The following is a 24,466-nucleotide window of genomic DNA, read 5'->3' on the forward strand; positions in this document are numbered from 1 at the left end:
CTCCTAAGGCTGTAGATCAAGATGCCAAACTCATCGGCGTCGTGATCTGCAAGCTTGAACAACACAGGGGCGAGTTGCAAAGAGGCTATGTCGCAATGTTGGCCGTTCAAGAAGAACATAGGAACAGAGGTATAGCAACAAGGCTTGTCAAGAGAGCTATAGATGCCATGATTGCCAAGGGCGCTGAGGAAGTCCGCTCAGAGTTTTCTCATTATTGTTTCTGAACTCACCGTCATCAGGTATGTCTTGAGACTGAAGTCATTAACGCCGCAGCAACGAGGTTGTACGAGAAGCTTGGGTTCATTAGAAGCAAACAGCTGCACCGATATTATCTGAACGGCAACTCGGCCTTTCGATTGCTGCTACCACTAAGGTTGAGGGCAGTGCCCCATGGATGAGACGTCCTTTTGACAACAACTCCATTCTTTCATCACATACCACGTCAACCTTGATTGGGGTATCATCACTTATCCCTCCTTGATCAACGCCAAAGCACCGTACTTTAAGAAAAAGAACGTACACCCACAGAGTACTCATGCAGCAGCCTCGACAAGGTGAAACCCGTTGCTGATCGTCTTCTGAATGTCTTCATTCTTGTGTTGAAGTAACGATAGTATGTAAGCCACATCGTTCCACTGTCGTTCTGTCTCACAACGCTGAAGCCTAGCAGCTAGCTTGTCTGCCAATTGTTTGGCGTGCTTGTCCTACAAGCATTGTCAGTATTCTGTACAAAACACTTTACGCCTCCTTCAATGGAAATAGATTGCGTGACTCTCACCTTTTCGATGAACGAGGAAAGGAACTTGGTGATCCTCTTGAATGCATCCTCTTCCAATTCCTTCTCCGCACTGAGTAAGGAGAACATATCTATGAAATTATTGTAGATCGCATTGTCTTTCGTGGCGAGCTCGGTGAAAAACATCTTAGATAGGTCCGCAATACGCTTGTCTGATTCTTCTAGGCATTTGGCCATCTCACCAAGTTGCCCCTTGACTTTGACTTGCCCAGCCAATATGAGGAATGTCAGTGTCATTAAGCAAGTACGTTTCACAGAGCCGTCTGAGTCACTCAACCGGCGATAGAGGAAGTCAGTGTTTTCGTCAATGAGATGGTTGAAGCAAACCGCCATGTCGCCTAACGCAACGACAACATTACTTCGCGTTATTGGGTTCTGTGACCGCTCCAGGATGGTGATGAGAAGTGGCAAATTTGTTTCACAGAATTTGGAGGATACGCACATCAGCTTGGCCATGCATAGTGTTGCTGCAGCTTGTAGGTCTTCGTCAGGGTAGATTGTGTTGTTCGCGCAAATTTCAGTGACCAAAGGCCAAAAATTCGAGAGCAACGAGTTCTCGCCGTAGAGAAGCTCTCGTTCTCGGATGCTGTTCATGGCCTCGGTGAAATCGTCTTCTGTTGTACCACCAATCATATCTAGTTCTTGCTCGTCGACGTTTGCTGACTTGGTTGGAGATGCATTGCTACCTCTAGCCTTCTCTTTGTCCGCTTTTCTCCGCTTGAAGTCGAGCTCACACAGCTCCAAATGGACAATTTGCTTGATTGCAATATGCCCGACGATAAAGAGCAACTGCGACAGAGCCAGACTTCCTTTCTGCCGCTGTTCGGGTTGCTCTGGGGGCGGTGAAGGCAAGCCGCTTTCGTTTCCCGCCCTACCATTAATCGCTTCTTGGGTTTGCTGACCGTACGGCCTGAACACAGACTGCGTCTTCCTTCGAACTATTGCGGAGCATAGAGAGTCTGGATGCTTCGATAAAGCATAGATGGCACCAACGGCTTGCTCAGCAACTCCAAACCTAGAAAGAATCAGTAGTCGAATCGATAGAGGTATAGCGAGCCTACCATTCCTTGCTATCAGAAACAAGCTCAACCATTGCTGCCAGTTGACTCAAGATCGCATGTTCATTGCTTAATCTCACAACAGGGGCACTATGCTCCTTTCCCTGCTGCTTGGTCGGGTGCATGCGGCGTAGAGCCAGGCATGTATATTTTGATAGGACGAGGTCCTTGCGCCCAAGGGGTCCAAGGCCAATTCTAAGTAATGTTTCCATCTCTCTCGAAACGATCTCAGGGTCTGCTGTCGCAAGCATTCCAATGACAATGATGGCTCCTCGTCTCTGGGTCTTAGAGATCTCTTGCTTTTGGACACCGTATACTTGCCACAGCTTTCTCACAACCAGAGAAGAGACAAGCTCAACTTTTACCATTGTGTTAAGAAGCTGCTCTAGAGATGTCAGCTCAGCTGGGGTCGCACCAAAAGTCAGACTGATCATATTCCGTGCTACGTAGTTTGCTGCATCGTTCTCGCTGAAAGTGTCCGGCGCGGTGAAGAAGAGACCTCTGTAGCAATCCATGAGGTGGGTCTGTACTCCTTTACCTTCGTCGCTGTTGCCTTTAGTCCAGATCAATCGTAGCATTCGGCGAATCCCTAATCTTGCGGGCTCGATCTTGTACGCGTCGAGAATGACAAAGAAGTCCATGGCTTCTATTACTTCACTCTTGTTTTTTGAAGACAACAATTGGCACACGACCGGAGTCCCAGCATGAAGGACTTCGATAAAGCGGATTGCTTCGACATAATACTTCCGCGTTAGTTGTAATTTGTTCAGAAGCTCTGACGTTGCTGCATTCTCGGCAGCCTTTCTCATGGCCTCCTCCCGTTGCACCTCGGTCATTGATGCAGGTGCCTTTTGAGGGCTCTCTACAGTGCTTGCTTCATCTAGTAGCGCACTATCGACGGCTCCTTCAGCCTGACTCTGCCTCTTCCCCAGACCTGGCGAGTCAGCTGGAGGCTTCAAAGCATCGAGTTGTGCTTCAACGGTCTTTAGCCTCTCATCCCATTCAGAGTACGATAATTGGCCTCCATGCATAACACTAAACGGGTGGGTGGAGACCAATTTACCAACAAGTTTGATAGCATTGCGGCGGACGTTGCTACTTTTATCTTCAAGACTCCGTATAGCCAACTCGGCAACCGCCTGACGCCGTTTGGGGAACTTCTGATCTAGATCGCAAATCTTGACGTAGACCTGTATCGTTCGACAACGACAGTACGGGTTAGTATCCAAAAACCTTTCCTCCAAAATGTCAAAAAATGCGTTGATTTGTGCCTTGGAGTTTTCGTTTCGTTCTTCCTGTTTGCTTAGATAGGCGACTAAGTTTCCACACACTTCAATGATAGCACAGCGAAGGGCGTATGCCTATGTCATTCAGCTGGGTTGCTCCCAAAAAGAGACCAATAAATAAACACACCTCGCTATCCAATTGCTTGATAAGCAACGTCATCTGCTTCATGATTGGCCGCGGAGCCAACTCTGAAAGCTTGACAAAGAAAGTGGAGACGGACTTTGGTCCTCGGCTGTCGTTGTTGTTGAATTCCTTGTTACTTAAGTCTCTACCGGCGTACGGTTAGCAATCTGATGAGTGAATAAGTCAGCACCTTTGATATACCTCAAGACTTCATCTGCGAGCTGTGGATAGTCGTATTGTTCAGCAAGTATGTGCACAAATTCAGCCATTGGCTCCGCCAAATGCTCGTAATATGTAAGATTCTGTACGATGGCCGTTTGAGCACCTCATGCAATTTCAGTGGCACATTCCCAGAAACATGACAAGATTCCTTACCAAAAGCATGCCCATGGTGCTTGATCGCTATACAGAGTACCTTGAAAGCATGCATACGTAAAGCCGTAAGCTTGACACGCTGTTCGCTCTCCATGACCAGGTACACGGGTCTGGTGAAAAGACTTATGAAAGTGTCCCGTTCGGAGGTAGTCACGAATATTTTTGCCAACTTGACCTTTAACACCTTGCACATAGTATCAAGAGCACTTTGCACTTGCGCTGCGGAGTCCCAGCTCCCATCTTTCAGGCTGGCTTTTGACTTTGCGCCCTTCCCTCTGACTTTTGTCAAAGCACTGCTAGGCTTTTCCGCTGTTTTGACCTCGACTGCTGAAATCGACCATTGTAAGAGGAATGCATACATCTCGAGTAAGTGCTTCTGCTGTCGCGTTGCTCCCGGGTCCTCCGTTTCCAGGTCATTGTTGACGATGTCTGCCTGAGCAGAGAGGCCGGAAATGAGCAGGTCAAATAGTTTGCTCAAAGTCTGAGCAGGTAATAGCGAAGCCTGTCTAGAAAGTTCGAAAAGCTCAGAATATGTTTCTTGACGACGGGGGTTTCACGGGAAAGAGAAGTAGGGGCACACTTGAGCAAGAATTGCAGAGAATCAAATACAGAGCTTCTTGATAGAGCTTCTGGATTCACCGCGATCGCATCTATAATAGGATTGAGGACGCTGTTCACCGTGGCACTAGTCAGAGACTCGGGAGCGGTCTCGCAGTCTTGAAGGATCCCGTCTGCCTCTGGTGTCGCGATTGAAGCAGGGTCGCTGAGATAATATTTCAGCGCATCATTGATGTCGAACTCAGTATTACTGTCCATGATGGCGATGACAGGTGAGTATTCTTACTCGTCGTAAGTCGATTCTTTACATCCCGACTGCGGTCCCCGTCTGTTTACTGCGCACGGACCTTTATTTACGTTTTAGACGCGCGACGCGTCTACCCCACCAATAATTGAACAATTTGACGTTTTGTATGGAGGAAGGGCCAAGGGACTCGCTGCCATTGCGCGCTTCGTGATGTCAATTGAAGCACGATTGTGTCCTGGCTACGATGGCTCAAGTGACCGTGGCCGTAAACCAGGAGGATCCTTTCCAAACGCCCTGTTGTCCACTAGGGCCCGTAGATGAAGGGGAGTCGCAAGACCAGCAAAATGATGCTGAGGACTCTGAGGTATCTGACGGGAGTGAAGATGTTTCGACAAGGCGACAGCAGATCGCTCAGGTCGTCAGGGAGGATATGGCAAAACTTGATCGGATATTCAGAGAAAAGGGTATGAAGTACCGAATGATAGATCGCATTGGGGAGGGTAAGTGTCAAGCGCCAGAGTGTTGATGCGCATCGCCACTCATTCTTTTCAGGGACTTTTTCCACCGTTTATCAAGCTGAGGACTTGATGTATGATCGCTTTAAGAACGACTGGGACGTACAACCTAAGGAGTCTTCTAAGTGGGCATCGCCGCAAAAACCCAAACGGCGTTTCGTCGCTATCAAAAAAATCTATGTCACAAGCAGTCCCATAAGGATTTTCAACGAATTAGAACTGCTGCACAATCTTCGAGGAAGCGCTTCAGTCTGCCCTTTGATAACCGCGTTTCGGTATCAGGACCAAGTTGTTGCTGTTCTGCCACATTTCCGGCATCAAGATTTCCGCGTATGTGATTTATGTCTGAGAAATCACGCAATTGCTTACCTGAACTAGTTGTATTACCGTCAAATGAAGGTTGAAGATATAAAGATCTACTTCAGATCTTTATTCGAGGCGTTAGCGTTTATCCACAAATCTAAGATCATCCATCGAGATATCAAACCAACGTAATATCCTCCGGTTTGCATACAAAGCTTAGGCTAAACAGTTGTAGAAATTTTCTATATGATATTGAAACAGAACAAGGAGTATTAGTGGACTTCGGGCTGGCAGAGGTATGTTCCTGTACTCTGAAGGTTCATTTGCGACTGTCTGATCTTGGAGAGCAGCGAGAAGGAAGCGACTCTAACCACTGTCTATGTCAAGATCAGTCGAGTACACGGAAAGCAAAAATTCAATCAAGTCGAGCGTTCACCCATGCACAGCCGAACGGCTACCCCAAGGACGACCAGAGGCCACCAAGAAGAGCAAACCGTGCGGGGACTAGGGGATTCCGGGCACCAGAAGTCTTATTCAAATGTACGGCGCAAACTACGAAGATCGACATTTGGTCTGCGGGCGTAATACTTCTCACTATTTTGGCCAGGCGCTTCCCATTCTTCAATTCTGCAGATGACGTTGACGCAATGATTGAAATGTCCACAATCTTTGGACGCCAGCGAATGAAGCAGTGCGCGCTGTTACATGGCTCGATGTACGAGTGTACCCTTCCAAGCGTGGGCGAGAAAGGCCACTCGCTCCCACAGGTCGTGCAGTGGTCAACGTCAGTCTACCGAGTAGATGACGATCGAGCTCTGGAACCGGATGTCAGAGAGACAGTGAGATTCTTGGAGCTACTGTTGGAATTAGATCCCCGGAGGAGATTGTCCGCGAGAGCAGCGCTGTCACATGAATTCTTGATGGAAGATACCTATGAAACAGAAGCTGACGAGATGGATGTTTTGTGAATGTAAGATGGTGGCTTTCGCGGTGGAAATTGCATAACGAGCATTAGATACCCCCAATGCAGAGTATCGTTTCTGGAACAATGCATGCAGTCGGAATTCCTGTGTATTCTAATTTCTAATATGCCGTCTGTAAATGGGCTAGCGCGGTTATGCGACATCCCTTCTCGTCATGGCCTAAACCGTGCTCATCAAATTTTTCGATTTTGATCACAATGAGATCAGCCTCTAGGAGTATTGCATATCAGGGACTCCGGCTTATCAATGGGCCGCCTGTCGGCCAACCCAGGCGCAAAAGGCTCATCTCTGGCCTCTCCAAAACGCCTTGATCGTAAGCCGGACATACACCATGTCGTGCTTGGGGACATCCTCTTCGACACTTGGTTTCCTTCTTTCTACCCTGATGAGCTCGTAGGGAAAGAGCTCGACAGGCTCTATATCTGTCAATGGTGCTTCAAATACTCAAAGGAGCAACAGCAGTACCTGACCCATACGGTATGCTCTAAAAGATGAATGATGTGCGTCCTTCAAAGATGCAAGACTTACGCTTTGGAGGTCAGAGATTGTGTGTCGAAAAAGACGATGGACCGCCTGGCGAATTGATCTACGCTCATGGCCAGCATGGTATCTACGAGATCGATGGCGAGGAGCATCAAGCAAGTTCTTTGAATACAACCTCTCTCAGCACGTCGTTTGATACGACCACTAACGCGCTCATAACAGCTATTCGCCCAGAACCTCTCACTCTTCGCTAAGCTCTTCCTTGACAATAAATCCGTCTTCTTCGACGTGGCCTCCTTCGACTACTACGCCCTCGTCTATCAACCCTCCCAAACAGCTCCCAAGCCCAGCCCTCAGATCATAGGCTTCTTCAGCAAGGAGAAGATGTCATGGGACAACAATAATCTAGCCTGCATATTGGTCTTTCCACCATGGCAGCGCAAAGGCTTAGGCAAGGTCCTAATGGGTGTGAGCTATGAGCTTAGTGAGCGAGAAGGCAGATATGGTGGGCCAGAGAAGCCGTTGAGTGAGCTTGGCAAGAGAGGCTACATGCAATTCTGGGAGGCGAGGATTGCAAGGACGATATTGGGTATGAAGGGGAGATCTTCAATCATTGTTTCGGATGTTGCAAAGGAAGCGTGGGTGCTGACTGAAGATGTGATTGCTTCTCTAAACAGAATGGGAGTGTTGGGGGCCAAAAGGAAGGATGGGAGTCTTGCAGTCAGTAAGAAGAACGTGAAGGAGTGGGCTGCAAGGACAAACGCTGACCTAAGGTCGCCCATTTCGGAGGATGCTTTCATGGGAGCGTGGGCTGGCGAGGACGAGGACATGATTGAATGAATGTGTCAATTCGCCAAGTTTTTCGTAGCCCTGTCCTATTTCTCTTTGCATATTGTGGCACTGCCATGACTGTCTTTTCGGAGTTCTTTTTATCATTTTTAGATGTCTTAAGAGCAATCGCACAATGCTTACCTCTAAGACATACTCCCGAAACATAGATATGCTCTATCTAACTACGTAGATAAGGTAATAGGACTCTGAAAAGCTAGTCCCAGCGATTGCTTCTGTCCCTTTCACGATGTTCAATCTCTCTTCGACCTGAGCTCTGATGAGCATAGCTGTGTACGCAAGATGATATTTTCTGGTGATTAAGCTCCAAAATTCTGCATGTGCTTGCCTTCCCTTCCGCCAACAGTGAATTGCCCAAGCCGGTTAAAGAAGGCGAAATCAAATCGAGCAGTAGTCACACCAATGAGAAATAAATTACTGCAATTGCTTGGATATGTTCTGAGGCTGACGCAGTTGAGCATTACGTGGGCCCTCGATCCGACTCAGACTCTGTATATTATTTGAGTTCAATTTGAAGCTCAATTCTAGATGTCTACCATTGTCGCTTCAAATCGAATCGACTTCCACAGATATCGCGCGATACTTGCATCGTCTCTAAACCTCTCTGCTCAATACAAGAGAGCACTCTACAGCATCCAGATCACCATCTTGCTGGGCCGCAATTCCGATAGTAGCCTTCTTCGAGGAAGCTGATCTCGCTGGTGGTGGGTTGTCAGCGTGCTCAACCGCATGCCCTGAATAAGAATTGCCACAGGCCATCACAAGATCTACTTACTTGTGAGATTTTCAGAGGCTACCATATGAATTAACACATTTGCTATTCATGATGGAGCTCACTCACCTTGTAGACCACTGAAACCATAGATCTCGTGCAGCAGCGTCGTAAGTAGCATTATCGGCTTGAGATGAGGCCAATGACGGAAGTATTTTGAAAGAGCAACATCCTGCAAACAAAGCTAACGCACTGAATTTTCATACTTTCATGTGGTATATATGGGTTGTTCATCGTGCTTCCCATGACCGAGGCCAACATGGTTCAAGCCTTACGTCGACGCCTGTCATTGCTATCCGGAAGATCGTGTGAGTGAAACCTTCTTTAGGAGGTAGCAGCCACATTACCAATGGGGTTCGTATACGTCTCGCCAAACGGAAGATTATCGCCTGCTTCTATCTCTCATGAGCTCAACCTCCAATGCCTCCCATGTATCTTCAAATATTGCTTTCTTTTCGTTCAAGGAGTCTGTTGGAAGATCTAACAACTTCACCACCTCGAAGGCACCTGTGCCCTGGCCGGTACTTTGTCCGAAAATGATACATTCGCTGACGCCTTCGACCTTGTCTCTCTTCGCATGCCATGCAGCTTCAAAGAGATGATCTGGTGTCTTCTCAAAACTTGCAAGTTGTAGCACACTGTCTCTCATCTTACTCAGACCAAAGCGTGTGATACCAAGAACTTCGCCTCGGTAGGTCATCACATCAGCCAGGAGCTGCATATGCCGAGGATCAATGCCCATGCCGTCCATTACCGAGCGAATCTCATCAATGATTGTTGTCCGGGCTGCTTCAATGCCGAGTACCTCGCGCGTCTCCAGAATAGAATTAGTTCTCGTAGTGTAAGCATCGACGCCATCCGTGTTGAGACATTTCTTGAGGCCGTATCCTTCCACTAATAGTGAAAAATTTTCTCTCTTCTCATCCATCTTGATGATAGCTCGAGACGCTCCAGCGTAGCCACATACCGGTATGTTGGGAAGGTGACGGCAGATATGTTGCATGCGAGCGTACACTTGGGTCTCATCCTTTGATTTGACTTTGATAGTACGCTCAGTTTTGTATGGTGGTTTGGTTGAGATCCGGATGTACTCCCCGAAGACGGTTATATCATCGGGTGTCAAACGTAACTTTTTCACCTTGAGTATGGCATCCTTAATATCGGTAGCCTGGATGTCAATGCAAAGGTTTATCTTGGTCTTCGTGTCTAGTCGCATCTCAACGTAGCTCATATCGTCCGCCCACACTTCTTCTACCCATTCGACTATATCTCGAAGGTAGGTCTGCACAATGCGGCCTTGAGTCTCTCGAGTCGTGTGCATACTATGCTTGTTGATCAGCTGGCATGCAATGATTGGCGTGCTGATTTCCCTAGAGGCATTGATGATTTCCTTCATTCGAGGAACACCTTGTGTGATTTGTAGATTGGCAATACCAGCGAAATGGAATGTCTTCAATGTCATCTGCGTCCCTGGCTCTCCAATAGACTGCGCTCCAACAGCGCCGACTGCAGTTCCTGGCTGGACAGAAGCCTTGTGATATCTGTCCATGCATGTTTCAATGAAGGCGATCAGTGTGGATTGAGAGACCCCAGCGATACGGTCGGTCTGTTGCTTTATTATATCCGCTACAGGTAATCAGTTATCTTACTATGTCCTTACATAAGGTGTCACTTACAGTCTAATCGAGACGCCTGTGTCCGTTTGCGTGACTTGTGTAAAGAATCTGCGTGGCCTAATCGATTGTCCAAGTCTGATCGATTTCGTGCTTTCATGTCCAAGAACCCCTGAATTGACCGTAGGTAGTTTTGGTCACTTTCGTTGGTCTCGTCGTTGTATGTCACGTACTCTGAGCTAGGAAGCTTGAGATGGGTTAATGATGACCGAGCGAGCTGCTGCCTGTGATGATCGAGTCTTTGTGCTGAGACCTCGAGGATCTCGGAAGGCAACAGTCTGACCGCCTCGTTGTCGTGGACCAGTTCCTGAAAAATGACATTTAGTAGATAATCAGACATGATGGCTGCTAGTTGGTTACCATAGAATGTGTATATGCATGCTCAAAATTTACTGGGCGTGCCTCGCTTTCCATACTTGTAGGGTCAAGGCTGTCGTCTCCGTATTGAAACTGTACAATAGACATCGCTGAATTGCGAACTGTTTTGTCATATTTGATCGATAAGTCTTCAAGCGACTTCATCAAGCGACGTGACATGTATCCCGTCTCAGCGGTCTTCACGGCAGTGTCAACGAGACCTTCTCGGCCAGACATTGCGTGGAAGAACAGCTCACTTGGGCTCAGGCCTGTATAGAAGCTATTACGTACAAAGCCTTTTGAAGGTGGCTGACGAGCATTGTTGGGATAATGAGGGAGAGTTCGATCTTGAAATCCCTCTTGGACACGTTGCTGGTTGATGATTTGTTGACCAACGACAGCCACCATCTGAGATACATTCATGGAACTACCTTTTGCGCCAGACTTTGCCATGAGCATCGCGGTATTATGCTTGTTAAGTTCAGCAAAGCAATAGTCTCCAGCTTCTTTTCGCACGCGAGTCAAAACATCAGATATGGCCTTCTCTAAAGTTTGCTCGGCACTAGACCCTTTTTTACGCTCAAAGCTTCCATCAGTGTATCGGGAGATCAGGCCATCGCAGTCAGCATAGGCCTTCTCGACGAGGGTTTGCTTGTCTCGGGAGAGTTTCTCTCCCGGGCGAACGTCACTAATACCAATAGAAAAACCTTGGCCTGATAGGTATCTAGAGATTAATCTGGCAAGTCTGTTCATTGCACTCAGGGCCTCGTCTTCGCCAAAATCTCGAAGGATAGCACAGAAAATCGAGTCCTTCTTCCCAGCACCAATCGTGGACTTGTCCATGACCCCGCACATAATCTCAGAATCTCTTATACAAAGCCAGCCATCAGTCTCACTCATGTCTCGGGGGGCAGACGAATTGAATCGATATTCTCGGCATGGTGCGTCGAGACTAATTCGTACATTACAGTCTCTGCTCGGACGCAACAAGACATTAAAGACCTGCTTCCCTGTCCACAGCATGACTGGTTTGAGGATCGATGGAGGAGGCAGATGGATCTTGGCGTTTCCCTCAACCATATAAGAACAAAGTTGACTAAATGTTTTCCGATCAAAGAATTGGTCTTTGTTGCTCAAGAGAAACGCACCGGTGATGAAGTCTTGAATGGCAGCTATGATAGGCTCACCATTCCTTGGGGTAGCCAAATTGTGTTCGACGCCCATCAGTTCAAGTGCTTCAGCCCTAGCTTCTTCCGTTTGAGGGACATGTAGATTCATCTCGTCACCATCGAAATCGGCATTGTAAGGTGTGCAAACGCACTCGTTGAGTCGAAAAGTTCGTGACGGCCTAACACGGACACGATGAGCCATAATGCTGAGCTTGTGTAAAGAGGGTTGTCGATTAAAGAGCACGACGTCTCCGTCCACAAGATGCCGCTCAACAATGTCGCCGACTTTCAATGCCTCAGCATGCTTCTTAGGATTCCCGAACTTGAGGAACTGTTTGAAGCCTGAGCCAGCTTTTACGATCTGAGACGCACCGGGCCATTTGCGTGAGGCGTTCAAGACCGCTTGTCGCATCTTCTCAATGTTGACCTGGGAGACTTTTTCAGGAAAGGTAAGAGTTTTAGCAACAGCTTCTGGGATGGCGACTTCATTCACCCCAATATTGGGATCCGGAGAAATCACAGTCCTCCCTGAAAAATCGACTCGTTTACCGGACAAGTTACCTCGAAATCGGCCTTGCTTGCCCTTCAGCCTTTGGCAAAAGCCTCGCATGGTGACGTATTGGCCAGAAGGAGTGACACCAGGGCCTTCGCTGTTCACAATCATCGCGACCTGTGCTTGTAGAAAATCCCACTGCTCCATAAGGGTTCCCACGCGTTCCCCGTTTTCGAGGCCCCTTTTTATCATATTGTTCATGGATATAATGTGAGCTAGCTTTTGAGTTATGTCATCTTCCGTAGTCGTACTGTCTTGAGCCACCGATGGCCTGAGACACACGGGGGCAACTGGGAAATATTTCCAAATAAACATCTCTGGTCTTCCTTCTGTTGGGTTCATACCTAACAGTTCGCAATCGGGATCTGAAATCTTTTCGAAAATATTGAGAATTCTTAGAGGATTTAAGTCGTCAAAAGCCTTTTTCAGGTTTCGCTCAATGTCCCCAAGAGATTTTTTGACTGCGTCAAAGCTCTGATCAAATTCCATCTTCGCTCGAGGTGCTACTTTCTTCAATGCCTTTGAACCTTCAAAGTGACTAAATCTTTCGTGAGTAACTTTCAAAGGACCAGCACCATTCTTTTTGACCCTCCCATTTGCACCGCCACACTGCGAGCAAGTATACATTTTACGTGCTTCCTTGAATATCTTCTTACATATTTGAGTTTTCCGAAGATTGTCGATGTGGGGACGACGCAGTTCCCGCAAAAAGGACCGCCGAAAGTCTTCTGCGAGCAAGATGCTTGAGCAGTCTTTACAAATGACTTGCAAAATATGTATGATGAATCTGAAATAACCAATATGCAGCACGGGCAAAACCAATTTGATATAGCCGAAATGCCCCATACAAGACTGCAAAGACTCTCCACAGGTACCACAGTGACTTCCCTTGGTGGAAAGGCCAAGGCGCGGGTCGAGGGGACCATGTTCAGTGGCATACCGCTCCCCACTGGTGTCGTAGAAAACCTGATCACGTACTTCGAGAACGCCTTGCTTGAGAATATCCTGACTCGCACTATGGACTTTAGATCACGCTCACACAGGAATAGCACACTACTTACGCAACGCCAAACTTCAGTTCCTTGATCCTTTTTGGTACATTGTCTGTGACCTGTTCCTTGACCAACTCGGTGGTGGCCATGCAGGGCAATTGCTACCTGTGAGGGTGCAGGTGTAGAAGTCGGGAAAAGAAGACTAGTGTCATGAGCGCGATATGGCCTTTGCTAAGAGAAAGATTGAATTCCGTGAGATTCAGGCCTTGACCAAGTCACATGGGCACAAATGGTGTTAGTGATCTGTGTGACACTTCGAGGTTGAAGGGTGGGGCACGAGGCTCCCGGGGGGAGCATCGTGTGGCACTGAAGCCCCTACAAATCGACTAAAATGCCAGCTGGGTGCAAGTGAGTGCATGTATGTTTGCTATGCTTTCATATTTCATACGCCAGCACTATCGAATTACGTATGTGACCTAACAGCTCCTGGTCCTTAGAAAACTCTCTACTTGGCTAAAAATGCCTGAAAAGCCTTTGGATCAATAGAAATATTGCCCACCGCTATGATCATTGTTAGGAAAAGCACACCCGGGGGAGCTATGCCTGCTTACCGGTGAGTCTCTTTCTGCCGTCCTTTTGCTTCTCGAGCAGTTTTCGACGGCGGGACACATCAGCCGCATGGAGCTTAGCGAGCACATCCTTTCGGAAGGGCTTAATGGTTTCTCGTGCAATGATTCGCCGGCCGACAGCTGCTTGAATGATGATCTGGAAGAGTTGGCGTTCGACATGCTCCTTGAATTTGGTCACCCATTCTCGTCCAAGTCTCTCGATTTGGCTTGTGTGAACGACTCTGGAGACTGGGTCAACGATGCTGCCGTTCACGAGCAATTGCAACTTGACAATGTTACTCTTCTGCCATGCAGCTTCTTCGTAATCCAGACTGGCGTACCCTTTTGTCAGGCTTTTGAGCTTCCCAAAAAAGTCATCCACCAATTGAGTGAGCGGCAGTGTATATTTCAGGATTACTTGGGTGGCCGTAAAGTATTGGAATGCTTGTTGTTCGCCTCGGTTACCCTCGCAGAGCTCAATGACTTTCCCTAGATACTCCTCTGGAAGAGTGATGGTGACAAGAACAAAAGGCTCTTGCAGCTCGGCTACAAGAGCTCGGTTCGTCTCATTTGGAAAATCAGCAGGGTTTCGAACGACGTCTTCTTTGCCGTTTGCCCATATGACCTTGACTGGTACGGTAGGCGGGGTTATGATGATGCTCGCCCCGTGTTCTTGGCGAAGACGATCCTCAAAAACCGAACAATGTAGCGTTCCAAGGAAGCCAAGCCTCCAGCCAGCGCCTAAGGCCTCTGAATACTCTTTTCGTGCTGTCACACTCCTGTCGTTCAACAGGATATGGTTAATGCTATCTTCTATACGTCCATACTCGCTTTGATCGACGGGAAACGCTGCGACAAAGACCATGGATTTAGGTTCTTCAAATCCAGGCAAGGGCTCGACATTCTTCTCATTGCCAACTGTGGTGAAAGTATCACCGACCTTGGCCTCTTGACTTCGCTTCATACCTGGATTAAAATATACATAGCCTACCTGACCAGCCCTCAGCAGTGTCTGAGGCGTTTGATCTGGGTACATGATTCCTACTTCTCCAACGGTGTACTTGATGCCGGTCACAAATGAGCGTACTTGTTCGCCAACTTTGAGAGTACCATCAAAAAGTCTGACAAGCAGCACGACTCCCCGAAAGGTTGAGTACCATGAGTCGACCAGTAGCATTCGCAATGGCTTGCTCGAATCTCCCGATGGCCTATGATGATAAGCATAGGCTAGGTCTGCCCTGGGGATTACATACGGAGGGATACGTTCGACTATTGATGGTAGGACTTCTCCGACGTTGAGACCAGTTTTAGCAGATACGAGAACAGCTGTTTTTGAATCAAGTTCGAATGTTTCTTGGATTTGTTGGAGAGCCCGTTCGGGATCAGCAGAAGGTAAATCAATTTTGTTGATTATCGGCAACAAGTGCAGACCTTGGGAGAAGGCGAGATAGAAATTTGCAACAGTCTGAGCCTGCACTCCTTGACTTGCGTCTACTAGCAGCAACGCACCTCCGCAGCTAGCGTAGCTTCTTGTCACCTCAGCCCTGAAATCCACATGGCCAGGAGTATCGACAAGGTGTAACAAGTAGTCATCTCCCTTATGATTGTAGATCATGCTACATGTCTGTGCCTTCACGGTAATGCCACGTTCCCTCTCGACATCCAATTTATCGAGGATTTGTTTCTTGCCTCCGGGCTCGATCGTACCCGTAAGCTCCAGCAGACGGTCACTGAGCGTACTTTTGCCATGATCAACATGCGCAACGATGCAAAAGTTTCGGTATCGTTCGAGAGGTATGTCTCCAATTCTCGTTTCGAGGTTGCCGATCACTCGCCGTGTTGATGCACAGCGAATCGCTCTGGAGTTAGGTGTACATTTCTGCAAGGCCAGGTGAGATCTGAGTGACAAACATGGTCTTGAGAATGCGCGACAACATAGCTGCATTAGGTCACCCTAAATCAAGCAGCATGTCTGGTTGGCATGTCGTCTGTACATAAGAGGATAAAGACCTGGTGAAGCTTTCGGCAACTAGGATGCCACGGACCCCTTTCTAGTAGGCGCGCTTAGCGCCCGTCACCCGCTCAACCCGCAGTAGCAGTAGTAAACATAGATTCTCTATGCGCATGGCAAGCAGCGCATGTCAACGAGTCTTAGTGTCACAATTCCAGATCTTGAGGAACTATGTCAGGAGATAAAGAGAAAGCTAAAACTCATAAGTTATCGCTGAAAGGTAAGCCTTGAGTGGGTCTCAGAAGAATGCTGCTCATGTGTGCAAAGGATCTTCGAAATTGGTAGCAGAATTTGTATAAGTCCGCGAGTCCCTTCTATCGGGATTCCTATTGATTTTGCAAAGTTTGAATACTCCATAAATACTATTCTGTAAATGATAACTTCCTGTTTGACGAAATGATTTTAATACTGTTCTCAGCCATCAAAGGGGGGTTTATCCTGCTGAGGATTTCACTCCGTGAGCACCATGCACGCGACTACAAGCCCAAGATCTGACTCTAGCCAGCGTGAAGAAATATGGTCTCAACATGCTTCGTAAGCCCCGTGTTCCGGCTGTTTTTGACTCTCGCCAACAGTCTCCGCAGTCACTTCCGACGATCAAGTCAAGGCATATATCAAGAAGATAATGTCACAACTTAACAAATGGATGCTAAGCAGCAAAATCTCTAAGCTTGTGATCGTCATCACAAGTAAAGAGACAGGCGAGTCAATAGAAAGGTGGCAATTTGACGTGCGTTTACCCCAGAGCCGAGACTTTAAGGAGGGGCTAAAGAACATCAAGGTGGAAATATTCGGCAGGCACGCAAAGAAGCACTCCTCGCGAGACCAAGAGAAATCAACAGACAAAGAGAACTCGGCGCCTGCGTAAGTACAATCCCCTGAATCATATCCACTTGCCAATCCAGCATTGACCGATCAAGTTAGCATCTCGCCAAGCGCACAGACTTCAGAGAAGTCCGAAAAGGAGATCCAGCAAGAGATCCAAGCAATTTTTAGGCAGATCACCGCATCAGTGACCTTTCTACCGCAGCTTGATACTGGCGGTTGCACATTCAATGTTTTGGTTTATGCTGATGCCGACTCAGAGGTACCGCTGGAATGGGGGGATAGTGATGCTAAGGAGATAGAAAATGGGGAGAAAGTACAGTTAAGGAGTTTCAGTACCAGCAATCATCGAGTCGGTACGCTTGTAAGTTATAGGTGAGTCCAGATTCTCCTAGCTAAATTCTGGTGACGATCATTTGCTCAAGAACCTTGTAGGCTAGCAGAGTAAGAATTTCATGTGTGCTGTATATTCGGCTAGGATAATCATAGGGTTTCGAGGGCGTTCACACTTCTAATCTACTTTGAAAGTTGCGAAGCCGTGTCAATGAATATCATAGACGCAGACACATTAGGAGTAGTTGATGACAAGTATTTGAAATGTCAGAGAACGCAACAAGTACGACTTTCCCCCAGCGATGCGTGCTGCTTCCGAAAAAAGCTCACAACCCCTCCTCTATACAACTCTCGTACATGCGGTTTATATGGGTATCTCAAAGAAATGATAATGATTCAACGCTCCATATATTGAAAATTCGTCAGACGTGTGGTTGATTGTCAGTCGAAAAATCATCCCGAACCAATGCCAATGCTCAGCCTGTTCAGATGAGGTATGGAAGGTAATTGTGCGGGCCCCGAGTCTGCTTTCGAGGTTGCGGCGGGGGTTGGCGGCTCATAATTTGGGGGATTTGGTGACCGGGTCTTCTCACGACGGATGCTGGCCTCTCTACTGGCCCCTTCTGCATCTTCTTCAACCACTGGTAGGATTGCCCCTCCCCCTCCCCCACTTCGGTCAGGACTCGGGTGTCGCACAGCGCTTAACGTCAAGTCTTTTGAAGGGTCTTCACTCGCGCTTTCCTTTTCAGACTTGTAGGCTTGCTTTTCTGCCCTCTCGATGACTTTGTCTGTAGACTTCCGTGAAATGGACCAGCTCGGCTTTCTGTTGCTAACCATTCCGGAGCCATCAACATGGTTACCCGCTTGCGAGATTCTTTCGGATTCTTCCTTTGTCATGGTCAATCCGCTCATGAACTTTACAAAGCGATCACCATAGTCTTCAGGCGGGATGGGCGAGATTTGAGATTTGTTGTTAGACATGCCTTTCCAAAGATGCTCAACTCTTTTGATGAAACCATACTAACAATATCAGCGAGGAAGAAACCTTAGAGTTTGGAGCAGAGATTTGAGCTCACATGAGTCAGACAGTCAATGATACCTAGGTAGTAAATCTCTTCTCCTGGCTGACCTTCTTCATGGGTTGCTCCGAATCCACCATCGTCACTGTAGAAGACGGAGTGCTTTCTTTCGTCTAGCATCTCCTCTGGCATCTTGTTGGAACTCTTTTCTATGGGTACCGGTCTCTCCTTCTTGATGATCTCACGCAATTGCTTAGCCTGTTTTACATTTTCAAGCTTGGATGGCGTTCTCATTAAAATTTTCGCCTGTTGCTCCGCATCGTCCTCTCCCCCAGGCTGGAAAACCCGAAGCGTCTTATCACGCAAATTCTCCTCATTTCCCTTCTTCAGATCGTGTATACCTACTAAAAGCGAATAATCCATGATCTTCAAACGCTGCAATAATGCCACGTCCTTCTTCATCTGCTCCACAAATATCTTTTTTTTAAGGGGCCGAATTCGAAATGGTACTTTCGTCGCAGCCAGTTAAGGTCCTTCAGTGTGGCTCGTGGATTCTTCGCTGCATCCTCTTCTTTGAAGTCTCGTCCTATGGTTGAGCCTTTAAGATCGAACGTTTGATGAATGTCACGATGCGGTGGGAAGAGGTTGTTCATCACAACGAAATGGATTTTTCTGCCGTAAGGGATTTTTACGCGATGCAGTCCGTAGAATTGGGAGAGAAGTGTGTCGGGATTGTCTTCTATATGTTTGTAATATTCCTGCAGAATTTGCCTTAACAGTTTGTGCTCTGCGTGGTGGATGGTTTTGATAATGTATTTGTAATCCCGTGAGAAGTAGAAGAAGCTACCGCTTTTCCCCGGAGAACCCAGCTCGGATAGGATGTATTTGCTCGTCAAAGAGACAAGGTAGTCGGCAGGATCAATACGAAACTTGGCCCGGAGACGACGGAACACACGAGGTGCGTAATCCTTGAATTTGAAGTCATACTTAGCAGATGGTGTCAATTCATTCCCAGTTATGTCGAAAGAAAACTTGTGGCGTGCGTCGAAATCCAAAGGGTCGTCAGGTCGGTCTATTTTGGCGTTGGTGCGGGAGACTGTGAATCGAATACCGGTCAACATATTGTACGCCGTGACCCAATTGACGTGGTTTATGTCAACTTTTGTCCCCACCACTACCCGATCATCTTCTTCCTCCTCTTTCCTTTTCCGCCGGCTTGCACGCTTGTATCTCACAGTCTCAGCCCACCGCGCCATATCACTGTCAGGTGGGATCTCGTCCAGAAACATGTCTGAATGAATCGACCTTGTCTGTGCTCGCGCTATTGTATTGGATGCGCGAGGAGTTCGAAGGGTCGGAGTAAAGCGTCCGGTCTCACTGGCGACATCACTTATGGTATTGGGTAAAGAAAAGTCCCTTGAAGTACGACTTGTGGAGACTCGCGGTACCTCCAAAGTATGTCGGTGATGTAACCTGGGTGCTGTGGGGTGTAGCGAGGATGTCGAAGAACCTGCTGTTGGCTGCGAAGGATTTGGAGCAGCAGGACCTGCTGGGTGCGTGTGTCTTTGAGGGCTTTCAACGGAATCAGGCATTCCGAATATTGTATCTTCCGTGGGTGGTGGGGACCCCTGGATGCTGCTCAGGTAGGTTGCATTGGGATTCTGGGGTGCTGATGCCGAATGGGCCCGGCCATGACCCTTTTGCCAACCTTTTCCAGATTGTCCGCTTTCGAATGATCGGCGAACTTTGGGATGAGTCTGTTTTGAATGAGCTGAGGATTGCGCTGAGCTTGCAATGGGTGATTTCAGCACCCCATTCAGCTTCGAAGTGTCGTTGCTTGAATCTTGACTTGCTCGTTTTCCATTGACAATTGAGCCATTGACTTTTTCGTTTGATGCTCTTTGCTCTTGAATATGGCCTGCACTAAATTTCGAATTTCCCTTTCCGCCAGCCTTTCCCCTAGATCGTTCCTGGTCGTCATTATCAGCGACTTCATCGCTAACATGATCATTGTATAAGTCAACAAGGCCTCCATTGTTGAATTGACTATTCGTTTGAGCGTTTACGCATTGCGACGGATCTCCAGAGCTTTTGGAAGGAGGGTTATAGGGCGACTCTTCGTTCGTCTGTAGGCTGACTTTTTCGCTGATAACATTCGACAAGAGATTGGGCATCGTGGCCCAATAGACGCTCAGGCTACGATTGACGTCCTCTAATAGCCCTCTTTTGTGAAAACCAATTTTAGAGATTCCTGCGATGACGGCAAGCCCAAATTCGTGTCAGCCAGCATGGCCAATCCTGGAACGTATACCATCAGAAACACCATATCAGTCCAGCTTTGGATTTATTCGGCTATACCATATACACAGAAATAGCGAATAAAGATTCGCGTAGAGTATTGTGACCTCCAGCACATCTTGATCCCTAGGGTTGCGGGCGGGCAAACCATCTATGCCAAGCCAAGTCCCGTCAGACGTCGTCACCCTTACGCTAGTCCATAGATGCGGCTAAGTCTCGGCAAGTGGGCGCGTCGCGTCTCCTCCTTTGTATATACACTTGCGGGGACGCCCAGGGCATCCTATATATCTCAGACGCGAAGTATTGATACTGATGTGATAGGGAGCCATGCCTTACGGTGTCTCAAATTCGTTTAAAAGGTATGGACTATCATGAGGGGCCAGATCAAGCCTCCGTGAGTAACAAATCCTAGGGGAACTGTCAAAACCTATTCTCGGCAGAGACCTCAGCTAGACTATGGCTACGATGTTGACCAGCCTCGAAAGCGTATTTGCATGGATGTCGACGGACGAGCGATTGAAAGAATCATGAATCTAGATTCTTTGCAGCACGATGAACCTCCGGAAACAGTTGAGCCAGGCTTACCAGGATCCTTAAGAAATCCAAACACACCAGGAATGGGTCGTTCGTCCTCGGTCACTATAAGCTCGAGTCCTCCTCGCGAAGAACAGCCGCTATTCTCATCGGATGTTTTCCAAGACAACGACTCACCGCTTTCCTCCCCACCATCCTCTCCACCAAAGCCAGCGCCTTCACCTCTTCCCACAAACCGCAAACCAGCCTTCTCTTTACTGAAGCGTAAGAGGCTGGAGTCAAGTACTAAATTAGTCAAGCAACCCTTAGCAGAAATCGACCCAAATGTAGGAAAACCTCCAGCAAAAAAACCTCAAAAGATTGGAAACCAATCACATATTGACTTGGGTGGAGAATCAAGGAAACAATGTAGAGCTTGTGGAATGGAATATGTCCCTAGCGTTACAGAAGATCTAGCATTGCATAAGAAATATTGTGGTATGAATGCAAGCGGTATTGAGCTAGGCAAGGCGTTCTTAAAAGACGTAACAGGGAAGCGGGTAATATCGGAGAAGGCATCCAGGCACGAGAAGGAGAGCGTGTACTGCATTGAACGAAAGAGTTCACTGGCTCTCAGAAACAAGGTGAAGCGTGTGCTTGAGGTTGTGAATGCCGAGCTATCGGCAGCCGAAATAGACGACGGAACCTTGTGGCAGCCACTGAAGCAAGCACCGGCAGAGAATGTCACTCTCAGACGACGAAGAAAATCTCAACAAAGTGACCATAGAGCTGATCGTTTTAAAGCTTTTTTGTATCTCATTGACGACCGATGTGTGGGATTCTGCCTTGCCGAGGAAATCAACCAAGCTCTGCCGGTCATCATGCCTGACAAGCGGATTTTCAAGGACAGCGCTATATCATCGTCCTTAGAGATCTCGTCGATATCGACCTCCAAGCACGCAAAGCTTGCTCTGCTAGGAGTGTCGAGGATCTGGGTGTCAAAAGCTTTTCGAGAGCGAGGCATTGGCTTCGATTTACTCAAATGTACTCAAGGAAATTTCTTCCAGGGTATCCAGGTTCCGAAAAATCTGATGGCTTTCAGCCAACCGACCGAAAGCGGCAGTCGTCTAGCAGAAAGATGGTTTGAAGGAAAGACAGGCTGGCTTGTGTACACAGAAGGGAGATGACATCAACATGATGTACGGCTTATAACTCAGGCATTGCGCGGTCACGTTGTGATACCAAACAGGTATTGCTCAATCAGGCAAGCTGTAGCTTGCAAGAATTCTGCAAATAGCGAATGTAATGTGGATAAAAGCTGCTTTAATGCCGACAACGTGATCATCTATCAAATGCCTTATCAAGACATCCTCTGACGGTGGACTTCGCCTGCGGGGCCATCGTGAATGCATAGACTCACGTTGCGATTCACACTTTGTTGCGGCTAAATGTTAGTCTCCTCATTAGAGGCTGGGAGTAGAACTGGACCTCGTGCAAATCCCAACTCAGAATTGTTGACGGCACATTCATCTGACGCCAGAAGTCGATATACTCGGTATCAGAGGTCTGATTATGTATGTTTTATACGGAAGCAATTCGCCCCGACCGTGAGATTTGAAGCTCGAAGCTAGCGGGCCGGTGGTGCCAAACTGCCCATGTCCAAGCCAACTACCAAGTCGTCCGGATGGAATGGATTTTGCTTACCTCCAAGGCTCCACCACCTGAAGTCAGATCCCTGACCTAAAACGGCTTTTACGGATGCTATGAACAACTTTCAATGTCGCCCATCTCCATGATCATACGATTACAAGGGTATCGTCATGTCTGGTACGAACCCTTTCCGCCGTAAGGATTCTACCAAGCAGCTTTCTACCGAAAGAAATGCGAATCCCACGAATTCTGCCGTCATTCGACCGGCTACATACGTTCCCTCTATAGACACAAGTAAGGCGTGCGGAAAGATGAGCCTGGAGAATTGCTCACACTAACTTGTAGACGTACCGAAGACACCCAAAAGCAAGATTGGCAAGACTGTCCGTATTATCTCTCCTCACTCAGCTACCCCGGATCCGGAACACGAATCTCCAGTCACCAATGCTCCACCGCTAAGAAGCTTGTCACCTGCTCCAGAATTGATATCGCGCGAACACGCCCTCGATGACGACGTGGATGATCCGTTCAGGTCCGGTTTAGATCAGGAGGCTATTAATTCGGGACCTGAAGAGTCTCTACCTGATTCGGTCTTGCATGTGAAAAACAATACCGAGAACTATTCGAGATCGTCATCGAATCCGTTCAAAAAGACAATTCCAACTGTTGGGCAAGTCGGTGTGAATGCACCTACGCAACTACAAGCAACGAATGCTCAAAAGCCACAGTACGGCGTTGAAGAATTCAAGACTTTGCTATTGACGGGGGAGAAGACTCTTCCACCGAACAACTCGACTGCTGCGCCGGCTGTCAGCTTTCCAAATCAGCTGCTAGGTGCGGATACGAGCAGCAACACAGACACCTCATCAATCTCTCGAGTCTCCCTTTTTGATGCCACTCTTAAACAGCAGTCAGAGTCACCACGAACGTCCCAAGAAATATCCCCATCGGATGACGAAAGCCATATTTCTGCAGCGGCTTCACCAATGAAAGCAGCGGGAGCGAAACCATCAGCTCCAAGGCACCGCCATGGCAAACTTGTAAAAGCAAGTGCACCTGAGACAGTGCCATTCGAAGACTCTGCATTTTCACCCACTGACATCGACCTCAGCTCTGCGTACTCTCAGGATCAGTTGATGTTAGACACATCAAGATCTAGACACAATGCATTGGGCTCGGTCGTAGTTTCTGCGGAATCAGATACTACCTCCCAAGGCCCATCCCAGAAGGAAGCAGGCCAAGCCCAAAGAGATCCTTTGTCTCACAAGAAAAGCCCACCTGCCCCTCCACCTTCTCGAAGACATGGCCAACCCCGTCCCAGCTCTTTCGTGCCTGAGGCGGCTCGATCATTACCTATCACGGAAGAGTCACGATCTGAAGCAGAAGAAGAGAGTCAGTCTCCAGTCAGCAACCTCGGAAAGCCGAGACCGCCACCACCACGGCGAGCACGGTCAGTCAGGCATGATTCTTCGTCGTCTATACCAACTACAGGCTCTTTTACCCCGCTGTCAGATCAGTCAACACCTACGAGAGCACCTCTGCAAACACCTCCAACGCGCAGTCCCTCAATCGCTGCAACGCAAAAGCCGGCTCATCCATCTCCACAGTCGAGCTCACCGTCAATGCCTCCTCCCCCACCACCTCGAAGACGAGGATCTAGTCTAAGTAACTATACACCTTCCAGACTCAGTGGGGACTACCGTAATCTACTCAGTCAGAGGCCGAGAGGGGACTCCGGATCGTCCTCGATCTCGCAGTTGCAGATGCCACCCCCTGAGAGTACCTCCGACAAAAAGGATGTCCTGGCAGATCTGTCTGCGTTACAGCGAGAAGTGGACGAGCTGAGGGGGAAAATAAATCGATAAGCAATGTATAACCTACCTATTGTAAATGAAAGCCTATAGAGACGTTCTTGAATTGAGATTGTGGAAATTTAAGCCCTTGTCATAATTTCAGGTCACGTGGTGATAGCGAATTCTTATCGCACTATTTTGATTTTCACTTTGGGAATAAACAACGCGTCTCAGGGGCTACGGCCCTGTCGCACACTCGCCTCGCCAGTTCCGTAGGCAGATAGCGCTATGTATGACTTGGGTCAGATATCAGTGAAACAGTA

General features: G+C 48.0%; 10 protein-coding genes across 10 annotated transcripts; 5 read left to right on the plus strand and 5 right to left on the minus strand.

Moving 5' to 3' along the window:
• Window positions 1–533: 533 nt before the first annotated feature.
• On the minus strand, window positions 534–4,455 carry KY384_005969 (uncharacterized protein; the record flags this gene model as incomplete). The annotated part of the gene is made up of 7 exons (XM_044814466.1): window positions 534–704; window positions 779–1,811; window positions 1,858–3,215; window positions 3,268–3,409; window positions 3,466–3,589; window positions 3,640–4,145; window positions 4,220–4,455. 7 exons carry the CDS (start codon window positions 4,453–4,455, stop codon window positions 534–536), a joined length of 3,570 nt encoding a protein of 1,189 aa, XP_044668616.1.
• Window positions 4,456–4,688: 233 nt separating this feature from the next.
• Window positions 4,689–6,230, plus strand: KY384_005970 (uncharacterized protein; the record flags this gene model as incomplete). Its single annotated transcript, XM_044814467.1, has 5 exons — window positions 4,689–4,944; window positions 4,997–5,289; window positions 5,338–5,450; window positions 5,498–5,558; window positions 5,613–6,230. The coding sequence occupies 5 exons, from the start codon at window positions 4,689–4,691 to the stop codon at window positions 6,228–6,230; spliced, it is 1,341 nt and encodes a 446-aa protein (XP_044668617.1).
• A 261-nt stretch (window positions 6,231–6,491) lies between these two features.
• Window positions 6,492–7,568, plus strand: KY384_005971 (uncharacterized protein; the record flags this gene model as incomplete). The annotated part of the gene is made up of 2 exons (XM_044814468.1): window positions 6,492–6,722; window positions 6,951–7,568. 2 exons carry the CDS (start codon window positions 6,492–6,494, stop codon window positions 7,566–7,568), a joined length of 849 nt encoding a protein of 282 aa, XP_044668618.1.
• A 1,163-nt stretch (window positions 7,569–8,731) lies between these two features.
• Window positions 8,732–13,242, minus strand: KY384_005972 (uncharacterized protein; the record flags this gene model as incomplete). The annotated part of the gene is made up of 5 exons (XM_044814469.1): window positions 8,732–9,975; window positions 10,026–10,329; window positions 10,383–12,710; window positions 13,080–13,116; window positions 13,163–13,242. The coding sequence occupies 5 exons, from the start codon at window positions 13,240–13,242 to the stop codon at window positions 8,732–8,734; spliced, it is 3,993 nt and encodes a 1,330-aa protein (XP_044668619.1).
• Window positions 13,243–13,690: 448 nt separating this feature from the next.
• GUF1 (Translation factor guf1 mitochondrial) lies at window positions 13,691–15,646 on the minus strand (the record flags this gene model as incomplete). Its single annotated transcript, XM_044814470.1, has 1 exon — window positions 13,691–15,646. One exon carries the CDS (start codon window positions 15,644–15,646, stop codon window positions 13,691–13,693), a length of 1,956 nt encoding a protein of 651 aa, XP_044668620.1.
• A 237-nt stretch (window positions 15,647–15,883) lies between these two features.
• Window positions 15,884–16,916, plus strand: KY384_005974 (uncharacterized protein; the record flags this gene model as incomplete). Its single annotated transcript, XM_044814471.1, has 7 exons — window positions 15,884–15,932; window positions 15,980–16,005; window positions 16,056–16,081; window positions 16,131–16,169; window positions 16,218–16,246; window positions 16,297–16,576; window positions 16,637–16,916. The coding sequence occupies 7 exons, from the start codon at window positions 15,884–15,886 to the stop codon at window positions 16,914–16,916; spliced, it is 729 nt and encodes a 242-aa protein (XP_044668621.1).
• A 407-nt stretch (window positions 16,917–17,323) lies between these two features.
• KY384_005975 (uncharacterized protein) lies at window positions 17,324–18,312 on the minus strand (the record flags this gene model as incomplete). Its single annotated transcript, XM_044814472.1, has 2 exons — window positions 17,324–17,890; window positions 17,947–18,312. 2 exons carry the CDS (start codon window positions 18,310–18,312, stop codon window positions 17,324–17,326), a joined length of 933 nt encoding a protein of 310 aa, XP_044668622.1.
• A 35-nt stretch (window positions 18,313–18,347) lies between these two features.
• Window positions 18,348–20,063, minus strand: KY384_005976 (uncharacterized protein; the record flags this gene model as incomplete). Its single annotated transcript, XM_044814473.1, has 1 exon — window positions 18,348–20,063. One exon carries the CDS (start codon window positions 20,061–20,063, stop codon window positions 18,348–18,350), a length of 1,716 nt encoding a protein of 571 aa, XP_044668623.1.
• A 618-nt stretch (window positions 20,064–20,681) lies between these two features.
• KY384_005977 (uncharacterized protein) lies at window positions 20,682–21,887 on the plus strand (the record flags this gene model as incomplete). The annotated part of the gene is made up of 1 exon (XM_044814474.1): window positions 20,682–21,887. The coding sequence occupies one exon, from the start codon at window positions 20,682–20,684 to the stop codon at window positions 21,885–21,887; it is 1,206 nt and encodes a 401-aa protein (XP_044668624.1).
• A 633-nt stretch (window positions 21,888–22,520) lies between these two features.
• On the plus strand, window positions 22,521–24,215 carry KY384_005978 (uncharacterized protein; the record flags this gene model as incomplete). The annotated part of the gene is made up of 2 exons (XM_044814475.1): window positions 22,521–22,644; window positions 22,696–24,215. 2 exons carry the CDS (start codon window positions 22,521–22,523, stop codon window positions 24,213–24,215), a joined length of 1,644 nt encoding a protein of 547 aa, XP_044668625.1.
• Window positions 24,216–24,466: the final 251 nt, after the last annotated feature.

The sequence above is a fragment of the Bacidia gigantensis genome, assembly GCF_019456465.1.
Source record: "Bacidia gigantensis strain McMullin 20006 chromosome Unknown contig_246, whole genome shotgun sequence".
NCBI lineage: Eukaryota > Fungi > Ascomycota > Lecanoromycetes > Lecanorales > Ramalinaceae > Bacidia > Bacidia gigantensis.